Here is a 13,354-nt window from a genome sequence, read left to right on the forward strand (position 1 = left end):
TTCTGTTTCTTAGAACATGTTTCTGAAAAGATTTTACGGTTTAAGGCCTTAAAAATCCCTCTCAATTTGTAATATTTGTAAGGGATTCCATATAATGAATTGAAAAGTTATCATGAAAATTACCACATTACCAGAAATAGACCTTTGCTGGAGTTGTAAGCTTAATTATAAGCCAAATGACCTAGACCTGTCGAGAGGGGAGGCACAGCCAATAGAAAAAGAGAAACACGGCTCATTTACACACAGGTAGATGAAACGATGATATATTATATCAGCTAAAAGCATGTATAAATTAACATTTTTACAGTTTCTATTTAAAAAGGGGAATAGCATATCAGAATTTCATACACTAAAAATATTTCCAACATGCAGTCTCAACATAGGCCAATATTAAAAAAAATCCAGATTTTTGTTTAATGCACTGTTATCACGTTTGTCACTGAACTATTACTTAGGATCTCTTTTCAATCAGCAATGAATAGATAAGTATGTATCTTCAGTAATGGCCTAGTGTCTATACTTATCAGTACATATATCAACATAGGAAGATTTAAAACAGATCCAACAGATGGACTGTGGTCACAACTACATTTTGGGCAAGTGATGCATAATCACGATCTTGATGACAATGGAACTGTTTTGAATAAGCAGAAAAGAAAACCTAATTCAAAGAAAAAAAAAGAGTTAAATAGAGTGTTGGATTCACATCAGATATTAAACATCATCTTAAGGTTCCTCACTTTTTAAAACTAACTACTGTTCTTCACCAGGTTATGTCTATTGCACTAATTCGCGATCAGGAGTTAGTCACAGGAGATAGGTTCACTTTCTACATCATTTGGTCTCTGCTTTACTTGTATTTTATATCACAGAAGGTCAGATACTGCTTGATATTCCTACACCCCACACACCACAAGGTAAGTGCAAAGACCCCTCTTCCCCCGCTAAACTCTGGCAACTTCCAGGCTAATTGTCTGGGGCAGAATTCCACACATGTTAAGTCTCTTTACACTGGAACAAGCCCTCACCCCAACAAATATTAACATTCAAAACCCACTCAGATAAAGACAAAAAAATTTAAGAAAAAATAATCAATCCCACATGCCATCAACTATGCCATCAATAATACAAAATATTTTACACCGCTTGCACCTGAGTTGAATAGTGGAAAAGAGAGGGAGACTCTGTCAGTGCAAGAGAATGATTCATGTGACCACTTTGTCTTAATTACTCAGAACAAGCAGTTTGTTGCTGTTTAGTGAAGAACAAAGATATCAGCGTCCCTTGACAGAAAAATAAATAGCCATCATGGTGGTGAAGATGATGATGACTGCCAGAACAACGATCAAAATCCGGTTTTGGATGATTCTGAAAAAAAGCAGAACAGACAAAAAACCCCAGTGAATAAACCAAATTATAGAACATAAGTAGATAAAAATTATAAAAATAAGCACACAGACAAATATATTGGAAAAAAGGCGTGTGCCCACAAATTTAGCCTTCCTATACCATTCTGCGTGTCTTGATTGCTTTTTACTTCTTTCAATTTCCATTGCTTCCAAACATTTCTTTATGTAGCTATTAAATCCAACTTTTACATTCAGGAAAGAATTAGACTTTTCTTAATTATGCATACACTTATATACATATTAGAATAACTGAAATACATCATGTTACAATTTATTAACCTTTTAAGAACAAATGAAATAATTAGTCCTCAGCTGATGCAATTCAAGCAGGGTGGTCTCTAATAGTAAATACTATTATATTTTTTTAAGCCATTCTGAAATCTTCACAGCTTTTTTTAATCTGAACAGAAACAATTCATTAATTTTCATGGGATTTTACTATTAAGGTACAAGATTTCAAGGAAACACATGTCAATGAGATACTTACTTGTACTAAAGTACCAAGGGAAAAGTATAAAAGATAGTTTTGAAGAAAAGGATGATATAAAGAAGCAAGTGTCAAACTGTGAAGCTTACGTTGTAAAAGCATCTCCTGTCTCTGTTGCATACCTTTACTTATGGTAATAGGCAAATGTTACATTTTCTATGTAGTATTAAAAAAAAAAGGAAATCAGTAATAAAAAAAATATGCCAGAAGTAGAAAGTCCTAATATTGTTCAGTCATTTGTTGGGAGAAATCCCTGCATCTAAAATCAGACACCACATCTCTTCAGATTTTATCTGAAATTAATAGGTCAATTAAAATGAACAAATGAACAAACAGTACAATTTGAGGCATTTTATGGGAGGATTCTGGATTGTGAAAAACCAGTGTTTGTTATTCCGTTCTCATGGAGGAGGAAGAATATCTTCATAGGCTCTTCATGAACCAGGAACTTTTGCAAAACATATTTGTATAATACATGAAGCATATCATCAGAACTGGAGAAACACAATGAAAAAACCCCCAACAAAACCAAGACAAGAACCCTAAGTCATATTTATTCTCATTTTATTTTTTCTCATGCTTCTGCAAAACAAAAGAAAACAAAACAGAGCCTTCACCAACCAAACAATGGTAAGAAGAGGGAAAACCGTGTTTTGTGAAACATCAAACCAAGTACCAGGCTCCCGCTTGAAGACAGGGAACGTAATGTGTTAAAATGAGCATATTTCACGCAGTGAAAGAGAGAAGAAACTCCAGAGAGCAGAGGGGAGTTTTCCTTGGGAAATGTTTCTCATTCGGATGCGGGTGGATATACATATAAATTATATTGGAAAGTGTAAAGAAAAATGCAGTTTTAACCAACTCCAGTTCTCTCCTTGCTTACCCCCCACCTAAAGAAAAAGCAGTAGAAGGATGGATGAAACCTGTCACATCAGACAGACACCCTCCCCTGTGACACTCTAAAAGGACTGGCTCTCTATCCTCCTGACAGGTTACAAAATGATCACATTTGCTGACACGTCTTCCGCAAAACTGCTTTAGTGTTTGTGTCCACTTTCCTAGCAGGAGATGAATGGGCTGCTTTGTCCTCATTTATCACTTAAAGCTGAACTAAGATCTGTCTCGTTTATTTTTCCCTTCCTCACTAGAAAGGCTCAACCACAGCATTAATTCTTTCGCGATGACAGCTAATTCAAACTTAACAGGCAATATTTACTCTGCCAAAAGGATGAGGAGGAGGGAGGGATGTCTCTCACTACTTATCCTGGCCCCCTCCCCCCAAAAAAAAGAAGTGTAACAGGCTAACAAAACAAAGCTAATTAAGGGCTTTTGGTTCTTGTTGGTTTGCACTTCAATTTAACACCTGAACTTACAAGCTTCTCTTTTGTGGTGGGGTGTGACATTCTCTGCCAAACACCTGATAACAAACGATTTGCCCAGGCAAATGCACGAAAACCAGAATATATATATTTACTCACTCACCCTCATCACTCCTGAAAAGACACTCAGCAAAATTGAAACTCAGCAGTGAAATAGATTAAAAGCATGAAAACTCTTAAAACATTCAGCCTTAAGTAATACACAGTGCAGCTGGCTTGACAACCATTTTATTTGTGGGATGTGGGCCCCAAGGCATCCATAATGCTAATTTACAAAGGATTAACTGTGAGTGAAACTCGCTTAATCTAACACATAGTTAGGCAAAAGCATATATAACATACTGAGTGTTTAAATCAACTCCTCCTATCTGTAGCACAATGAAAAAGCATTTCATCATCTGAGACTTAAAATTAAAGAAAATGTTAAAAACATTACTAAATTCTCCAAATGCTTTCTTTTTAATACTCTGGTAGTACACACCTGATTGCAAGATTATCTAATCAGTGTCCACATCTGTAAAATCCTAGTCAAGAGAACACTGAGCAAGGCATGCTGCCACCTGTATCTGCTAACTGAACGTTCACTTCAGTTGTGAACCCGGGAAAAACATATCAAAGTTCAATTTCCAGGAATCCGAATTAGTCTGCACAGTGTAGCAAAAGAATATCATATTAAAAGGAACAAATTAATCATGAAATAGGATGGATGTTATCAACAGACTCCTACACTGAAGCATTATATACTTTTAATATTGAAGCCCACAGTTAAAGATTAATTTTCTGTCCTTAAAAAAAGAATGACATCGAGTTTTACTGTTTTACATTCAAGTGAGCAAGTAAAATTAAACTAACTGCAAGCTGCCGGAAGGATGGAGCTAGGAGGAGACCAACCAAGCCATTTGGTAGCAGCAGGACAGTCCTGAGCAGAGCTTAGCAAGCTGAGCTTGCTAAAGCCTGAGTCTGGGAGCTGCAGCTCAGACAGAGGATGCAAGTTCTGGATGTCAGCACATTTCAGATCTTGAAGTCAACAGGCAAGGGTGACCCTTCAGAGTAAAGAGAAACCCTCTGAGGGGCCCAACCCTTCAGAGTAAAGAAAAAAAAATCGAGGCAAAGGGGTTTTTGAGGGATCCAAGACAGTCAAACCAGCTCACAGTGGTAGAACAATGGTTGGCATTGGCAGGACCCATCTGTAGGGAAGCCTATAGTACTGTCACAGCCAGACACTGCCAGTGGGTATTGCTCTAGGCAAAGCATTAAAGAATTTAAGTGGGGGATGGAGCAATAATACCAAAGCAGAAGAAAACGGGGCCTAACATTTGCTACAAAAACAATCCCAAAGGCTAACATGCTCACAGGAAGCAGATGATAGTCTTTTATCTCTATTACACCTTAAATTCAATAAAATCTGGTGAATGAGGAAGCCCAGATTCTTCTTTGAAAATGCAAAGCATGTTTACAGGGTAAATAATTTAAGAAAGAATATATACTTGAAAGAAGACACCCATTGAAACATCCATGGCTAAAATGCCTGAAGGCAAAAACTTGTGCATTTGCATGCTGCATTTTATTAAGTTAGCACACTGTAGCTTTAAAAGAATGCATGGCCAAATTAAGAGGAATGTGTGACTGAAACATCAAGGATTCCTCAAGTTTACATTATGAATCATAGTGCTGTTGATATGAGATGAATTAACCATTTAGTCGATGCAGCTTAGGCACTGAATTCACACCAAGTTCTGCTGGAGCCCGGCACGCTGGAGCTCGTTAACAGCCCATGTCCTCAGTTCCTTTCATACTCGAAACTCTAAGAGCACAAGGGCTCATTCTACTTTGAGTCAGAAGAGATGAAAAATCTGTGCTTTTAAACCAAGTTCCATCTAGTTTATCATGGACAGCAGCCCAACACATTTGGGTGCAAAACCACATAGAAACAGTAACTGAAGCAGATGTGAGGGTAACATTAACCGGTGCACGGGAAGAGCAGGCTGGACTGAAATGCAGAAAGCGCATCCTACTGCCCTTGAGTTTCCTTTTGCTCCTCTTTTCTAAATGCCTGACCCTTTATCCCGGGTTCTGGTCTCAGTGCCCGACCTCCGGTCACCGGCGTGCTGGAGGCTCCCTCAGGCCAGCGCCAACTCTGTGAGCTGAGGAGTGACACCGTCCGCTTGCAGGGATCACCGATGCACACAGTGTAGCACTACCGCTCTGGAGAACAAGTCCCACATCCATTACCAAACACTGATGTCCCTGGCAGCTCAGGTCTCCACATTCCTCCACGGCAGAAATTACACTGCCTTTCCACATTTCAAAACCCAAAATTATTTGCTCCTCTCCATAGCTTCACACACACACACACGCACGCACACAATGGGTCTAACTCTGTTTGTGACATGTTTAGATCTGCTCCATATAAACACAAAGCAGTTCCCAACTAAGCTTTTGCAAACCTTACATTAAGGATGCCAACCGTGTTTAAACCTTTTTACAAAACTGCATTCATTAGCAGGGGAGTGCACGACATCTATATGGGTTCAGCCTGATGTCTTGCACATGTCTTAGTGCCTGATTGACCAGCATTGAATAATGATGCCTTGCCATTAAGCACTGATGGTACAATAACAATTGTAATGAAAATTAGCAATCACGGTAACATGTTAACAAAATACGGGATATAAACGAACCAGTGCAGACTCCGGGCACATAAAGAGTTTTGTGTCCTTAACTTGAAATAATGAACACTACAAACAAAATACTGCAAAAATTTCTTACAAAAGCTCAACTCTGACACTGACACAAATAAAATACAAATCGCTTGGGGGATCAGTTAGAACACATTCATTACAACACAGGGCTTTATTCTTAAAGAAAGCATCTCGAAAAATAGTGTCCTCAAGAACACAGGCTGATTGACGATGGACCACTGTCCAGCAGTGTTTCACATGAATTTAAGATTTAACTGGAAGTGATTCCTATCAGTTTACTGGAAAGAAAGGCTTGCTCTCTGTATAGAAGACTACATTTTAAATGGTCACTGAATACTTGGGTATTGCATTTTTGGGTGCCCTTTTGTGAGCTGCAGTTTTTTCTAACATGCCACAAAATAGGTGCATGCAAATCAGTGGTAAGTGATTTTTAAGTACCCAATATTCACGTGCAAATCAGCAGATTCAAACAAAGTGTAGGTCTAAGTCTCATAGGCAAATACATACCAGTCAAAACTAAATGTGAATTTGAAGTAATATAGCTATACTCAGATACTTTCTGGACAGACACCATTATTACTGTATATAAGGGCATCCTTGTTACGAAATATCAGGAGCTTTCAAATGGAAGCACTAGACTCCACAACAGGGGAATAAAATGTTATGACTGATAAAGCAAAGCCTTACAAACATAATGACAAATCTCTAAGTTCGGGTATCTGGGGGTTGTTCAAGTAACTATTCATGTTTCCCATCTTTAGGTTTAAGAATGCTTTTCTTAAATAAAAGCAACTGAAAAGAACTAGACAGGCTGTGGCAAAACATAAAGACATGACAACCTACTGAAATAAAAGAGTAAGAGAGTCCTGCCTGGCAAAATTACAGCTGGTTGGAAGTATCTGACTAGAGACATTTTTCATCGTTAACAACTGAAATTAGAAAACAGAAATCTCAGTGAAAAAATATCTGGACATACAAGTTGCATACAAGTCCTTGGCCCTCTTCTAGCTGACCTTGGAAAAAGTGACGAATTTGGAAAATACTCAAGGTTTGTTGTTTTTTTTTCTTTGCCCCCGCCCCAAACTCTGAAAAGAAGTCCAAGTTCTTTGTGTTCCCAAGCCAGAAGAACTGATTACATTGTAATCAACAATATATATCTAAAGGTGAAAAGGCTTTGGGGAGGGCGGTAGAGAGGGAATGGGATCCCCCATGGCTTACTTCATGCCAAAAAGGCCACACTGCCCGGGCTCCACCTCCAGCCTGGAGAGGGGCCATTCCCAGCAGCAGCCTATTTTGTGTTCCTGAATTCCTTCCCAAAGGAGCCTCTTCTTCCACTGAGGACAGGGGCCCTAGTTTCACATGTGTAGGACCTGGGAAAAATCCATCAAAATTTGCTGAAAACTGAGCAGATAATGAGATTAAAGCACCCTAAACTGAGAAATAGATCACAAAACATTATGGTATTTATTTTCTAGCTGACTAGTAGGGGTTTTTGCAAGAGATGGGTCATACAAGGTGCTTAAAATACTGTTGATAGGGGTGAGGAGTTGTGCAGTGCTACATCCTCTGGCTTTAAAGATCAGCCTTAAGGACTGGGGCTGTCTACTCGTAAAAACACGGATACCAATCTCGAGTTATAATATTACATTCAAACCACATCAATGTGCTTCCACCTGGGCCCTGAATGAAAGAATGAGTCACGTAATAACAGGTGCAGGGAGGTAGTCACACTATCCAGCTTTAAACATCTAAATTATACCTAGCTAATCTCTCTCAGCTCCCTGCGTATGAGCTAGAGTCCTGCTCTGAATTGTCTTCTCTTTTCCCTGGCCACATATGCATCCCAGGAGAACTAGTCAGTTAAGTTAGCTGGCTTGGTTAGGTGCCTACAGGTTAAGTAGGGACAAACATGCCTCAAAGCTTGAACACGAGCCACAAGCAATTTTCCCAAAATCAAATTAGCTTGGAGAGAGTTTGCTAGCTCTGAAGGGTAAAACCATCCAGGAAAAGCTTCATCATATTGTAAAGTGCCTGTAATCTCCCATTAATCAGAAATATTGCAGAGATGAAACTCACCAGTAAAGCAGATGATGTTCATTAATAATTAGCCAGTAAATACCTTGATTCATCATCTCCCTTTAATGGATCTCATATTTCCACATGAAATTCTGACCAGAATCAAATGCATTTCTCTTTTGACAAGAATTTTGGAGGAGTGAGAGATAGGAGAGACAGTGAAATACCTATCTGTGATGAATGCCTCCTGAAATGCAGGGGGCTTCATTGGCTCAAGGAACTAGGTTTTTTACCTTGCTGTGTCATCTTCTGACAATCTTACCACTAAGATAAAAAATTCAAATTATTTTTATGATATCTGATAGGTAAAATACTTATTGAGATACCTAATTCATAACTGAAATCTTGCAATACATTCAAAATGTAAGAAAAGTATACAAACAGCATTGGAATATGGTGGTATTTGGTAGCCATCGTGATTATCATAGCTTGCACGAGTCCTGTCTCAAGGAGCTGGCAGTCTCAGGGGAGATCACCGGGGGAGCAAGTGGATGACACTTCGACTGAGTGGCCTTGAAAGGAGAGATTTCTACAGGAATGACGGGAAGACAAGTGCATGAGGCGTCAGCATGCAAACTGCAATAGAAAAAGCCTGAAAGAGAACCCCATGGATGTGGGACCTAGGATAAAAATGCAAAAGTGAAGAGTACTGTACATCATCCACTAGCTGAGATTTTATTCATTGCTTATTTTTAAAACACACAGGAAGGTATTTCTGAAGGATGAAAGTATCCTTCTGCTGATGAGAGACCCTGACAGAGAGCACTTCCCTGCACAGTTGTGACACAGCTTCAGCTTTCTCCTGTCTCCATGTCTACTCCTTCCACAGAGGGAACAAATTAGATTATTACTGTCATTAGGAGGAACAGTGGGTGGCTTCCGGGGCCACAGAAACTCACCAACAAAAACTGGAGGGAGATTAATTCATTTCATGCAAAGCAGAGGCAACCCCAGACCTCCTTGGCAAGTCTCAATGAAGATCATGTGCATGGTGGCAACTGCAAGTGGAAGGAGTCAAGGTTGTACTAATCTCCGACCAGCCTTTCTCAGGGTACTGAAGTATCAAGAAGAACAAATCACACATTTAGTCACCTGAGCATGACTAAGAACCATAGGCCTTTGCAAACATTACGAGCGCTGTAGAAAGCGCTGGGAAGGAGGGCGGATAGCCCAGCTGTCAGCATCGTGGCATTCTGCAGGACACTGCTTGCATAAAGCCCTGGTCCCCAAACAGTTAATAGGAAAAAAAGCCCCAAACCCCAACCCCCTCGTCAGCACTCAAAGATAAAGCAATTATTTCTCCAGCAGAAGAAATGTATGCAAACTATCAAATGACAAGAACATACATGATTGCACATTGGCTTTTATATTAAATACAGTTAAATTTACATTCCGTGCAATTCAAAGAATGCAAAAATGTCCAAAGTCTGCACTTTATCAACTTTCATAATCATTAGGAACCCAACTAAAGCATGAAAATATATATCTTAAACAGATGAAAGAAAATAACATCTTTTGCTCTGTGTCACTTTAATTAATGACTAATCTACAGCTTTCAGGTGCGATGTAGCTGGAGACAGGACACAAATACTCTGCTTGCATTATTTTCCCCTTATCACACTGTATTTGACTGGGCGTCTTTTTGTATGGTAAGTTTTCTCCAATTGTCTTAACAAAGTTGACCTCTTTTGTAAAAACCTGAAGGCATCTGCAGCAATTGTTCCTGAAGATGTGCAATCCAAAATGTTACCATTTCATGGCACTTCTTGAATGATAGAATAGATTTTTTTCTTTTTTTTTTTTGGTATATATTCATTTTTTTTTCAAATGCTATAAAAGAAAGGAAAACAATCATGGCTAAGGCCATTTGTGAGATGGCATTAAAAGAGCCTACTCTGAGACAGATAAAAATAATGAGAATCTTTCTGTCAAGAAGGATTTAGAAAATATCACTAGCATTATTAAAATTTAATTTTTTACTGTGCTTTTTGGTTCCCCCTTTTCCAGTGATAATGAGCAGGACTGCACACCTCCACATTGCTAGTACTTGTTTTGAGCAATAAATTCAGCCTTCCAGTCTGAAGACATTTCAGACAACAATTTTGACTGCTATAGGCTTATTTTTCAACCTGTTCTGTGCTTTGAGTCTTCCTATAAAAACCAGTTCATAAGCTAATTTTCCACAAGGCCAGTGGAACAAATAAAAATCAATTTTTGCCCAACTGGTTCAGAGAAAACCTGGGAATAGCGAAGACAGAACAGTGAAAAATAAAAAGAATCGATGTATTCACAAATGGTTTACCTGATAGAGAACTATCAAATTAGTTGACAGGAGATACTTGCCACTATTAGAGTATTTTCTTTTCAGCATGTTACGGTATTTCCATTAGGGGAGCAGAAATGCCTCTACTTTGTTATGACCTCAGACACCCCGGTTTAATAACCACACCGAGCCTCCATGCATTCTCTAAAACTACAGGGCACAAAGTCAAAAGTGCAAGAGAACTTGCAGATCATGCAACCAGAGGGACCCGCAAGCCCAACCTGGCTTAGAGTGGGTGTAAGTTTTCGTGATCTCATGGAAGGATGGAAGATTCCTCTTCCAGTGAGCACAGGGAGACATTCGTGACCTCAGGCCAACCTTGTCAAGAGGAATTTGGTCCATCAAGAAAGGAAAAAATCATAAAATGCTGCCCAGACTTTCCTCCCCAGTTAAAAACCCAAATGTTCGGGAGCATGCTGAACACTAAGTAGTTTAATATCTCTTGGAGAGAAGCATACAAATCTATCCAGAGATGGGAATCCCATTCGCAGACTTCAAAACTCTCAGGTTCCCAAGGAAAACTCAGGGCATAAACTTTAATATTGTGGCTCGATCTATTTCCTCATATTTGCTGCTAATTGGGCAAAAATTTTTGAAACCACGATGCTGAGAAAAGACTGGATAGGTGCTTATGCCTGTCAGTCCACAGCCAGAAAAATATGTCTGCAAAATTGACTGAAGAACAGAATCTGCTTTTTAATACAAATTAACCATTGCTCCTGTGGAAATAAAACAAATATATAATTTACAAGCTTAAATATTAAGGAAGCTCTTTCTAAGTAGCTGTAATCTTCACTCTAGTATGTTGCATTTTATACACTCCTTCATTTTTATGAGCTGGCATTAAAATGTGACTCGTTTTAACAGAAAAAAAGGGATTAAGTATGTCACTCTGAAGTAAAGCTGCGTATTACCTATTTAAAAATATTATAACACACCATGGAGACATCATTTCTATGGCCAAACAAAACATTACTCAATGAAGAAATGAGATGAAATATAAAATATTCAACAGAAGAAGGGTAGTTGGAGTTAAGCAGTTTCACTGCCAATAAACAGCATTATAATAAATAGCATACATGTAGGAAAAAAGTATACCTGTTCTTCACTGTTAAAGATGTAACACTTTAGTTTGGGTAACTAATAAGGATACTACTCATCCACTAAGTGCATGCAGGGAGAAACTAAAAGCCACCACACATTTTGCTTCTGAATCTCTTACAACTGATGCTAATTTGCTTATGATATCTGCCTGATTTAAAGCTAATCTTCTGTAAATTAACTCCTAATGCTGTCTGAAATAATCCTCTTAATGCTGGTCTGTCTTGAGCACTTTATATCAAACACCATGAAGTACACAAGCGTACACAAGGCATTTGTAAAGCTGTTGGCTGCTCTCGAATATTTGCTGTTCCGTGAAGACGCAAACGTGGTGCAGAGCTGCGTGGCCCTGGGGCAGCTTTGGGACAGCTGCTCTGGTTGTCCCCTTTGAAGAGGACATGATACCAGGGCTGTGTCCCAGCACCCATGGTCACCAGAGAGAAGAGGAGGCTCTGGTGCCTCCTTACAAAATGATGCAGTTCCACACTCCAAACCTCCCACCTCCAGCAGCACATGATAAAGAGAAAGAATAAATGGTTCAGGCTTTGAGATTTCCAAATAACAAGATCGGTGTTAAACAGCACTAATTATCAGCTGGAAGCCTCATCTGATAACTGGTTTGAAAAGTCAGAGACTGGCAATTTCGTTTCTTCAGACGGGGAAAATATTTTTAAGGGTGTTGCTTCAGCATCGGCCCACTTAATTATTACTGTCAGTGTGGTAACTCTGTATTGAAAACTGTATTTTTTTCACTAAAGCCACCGGAATAATTTTCCCCCCAAATTAATGTAATGATACAGCCAAAAACCTAATTGATATTGGTGAGCAATACAATTCCAACATATTATTTTCTTGGTTTTTGAAACATAAATGGCAGGCGCAGCTTTGACTGAATGGACCTCTTTATGCTTTAACAGGCGGTTTTATTGGCCCAGACTCCAACCTATAACAAGCACAATTGCAAAAGCAATACATTTTTAATTGAAAAATTCATGTATTTTTACTATGGAAGTGACTCAAATAACAAGTAACTTTGTCAGGTAAAGGGCTTTTAAAACAATTTTTATATATGGAATGTTGTTTAGAAATTATATTCTCACCATAGCCGCACTTATAGGTGGCTATTAAAAGAAAAAATAGGTATTGTTTAAAGCATACTTTACTAGAGCTTGTTTTTTTTAATATATTAAAGAACAGATAAAGCTCAGTGATCAGTGAGCCGTATGTGTCCAACAGCCCTTCAAGAGCCTTGTGGAAATGTATAAAACAAGCAGTGATACAATCCTTTGCCAAACACTGTCATAAATTTTTTATTTGGCAGCTAACATTCTCACTAGTTTTCTTGGCAGCAATTGGGACCTTTAGCAAGAAAGGTGCAGGAGAAAAATACCTTGTTTAGAGATGTTTTCAACACTTTCTGGGATTTTTCAGAACTTGTGCCTGCAGCACATTTTACAACCACGGTCTCCAGTCACCTGATGAGTAGGTGGTGGTTTTAAACCTTTTTTTTTTAAGTATAGACAGCCTCCTACCCCCCTCTGGCCTTCAGCCTCGGATGCGAGTGTGGAGGGGGGCTGTTTGTGTTCCACAGGGATACCGGTGGTTGCTCCTCTCTGTCTAGACAAAAAAACCTTGAAAATAATATCAGAATGTACCTTTCATTGCTCCTGATACTATCTGCATCATATTCCCGCATGACAGAGATAAATGAAAGGCAAGCACGTGCTGATCACTTTTGCATTTTTCTTGGGAGGTCTGTGCAGAAAAGCTGGTCACGGGTGCTGCCACCCTGGTCGGCCGGTGGACTGGCTGATAAAGAGAGTTGTGAAACAGATTTCTGTACCCAGATCCGCTCTTCTGGGGGTTGTTTTGTCTTG

General features: G+C 39.0%; 1 protein-coding gene across 4 annotated transcripts in view; it reads right to left on the bottom strand.

The window, feature by feature from the left end:
- Nucleotides 1–247: 247 nt before the first annotated feature.
- The window catches only part of VTI1A (vesicle transport through interaction with t-SNAREs 1A), a 264,965-nt gene continuing 251,858 nt past the window's right edge, over nucleotides 248–13,354 (bottom strand). For all 4 annotated transcript variants that reach the window (XM_005505180.3, XM_005505181.3, XM_021291263.2 and 1 more), the window contains one exon: nucleotides 248–1,368. In XM_005505180.3, coding sequence (XP_005505237.1) covers nucleotides 1,275–1,368 — 94 coding nt within the window. In that variant the 3' untranslated portion in view covers nucleotides 248–1,274. The remainder of the gene's footprint in view (nucleotides 1,369–13,354) is intronic.

The sequence above is a fragment of the Columba livia genome, chromosome 6 (genome assembly GCF_036013475.1).
Source record: "Columba livia isolate bColLiv1 breed racing homer chromosome 6, bColLiv1.pat.W.v2, whole genome shotgun sequence".
NCBI lineage: Eukaryota > Metazoa > Chordata > Aves > Columbiformes > Columbidae > Columba > Columba livia.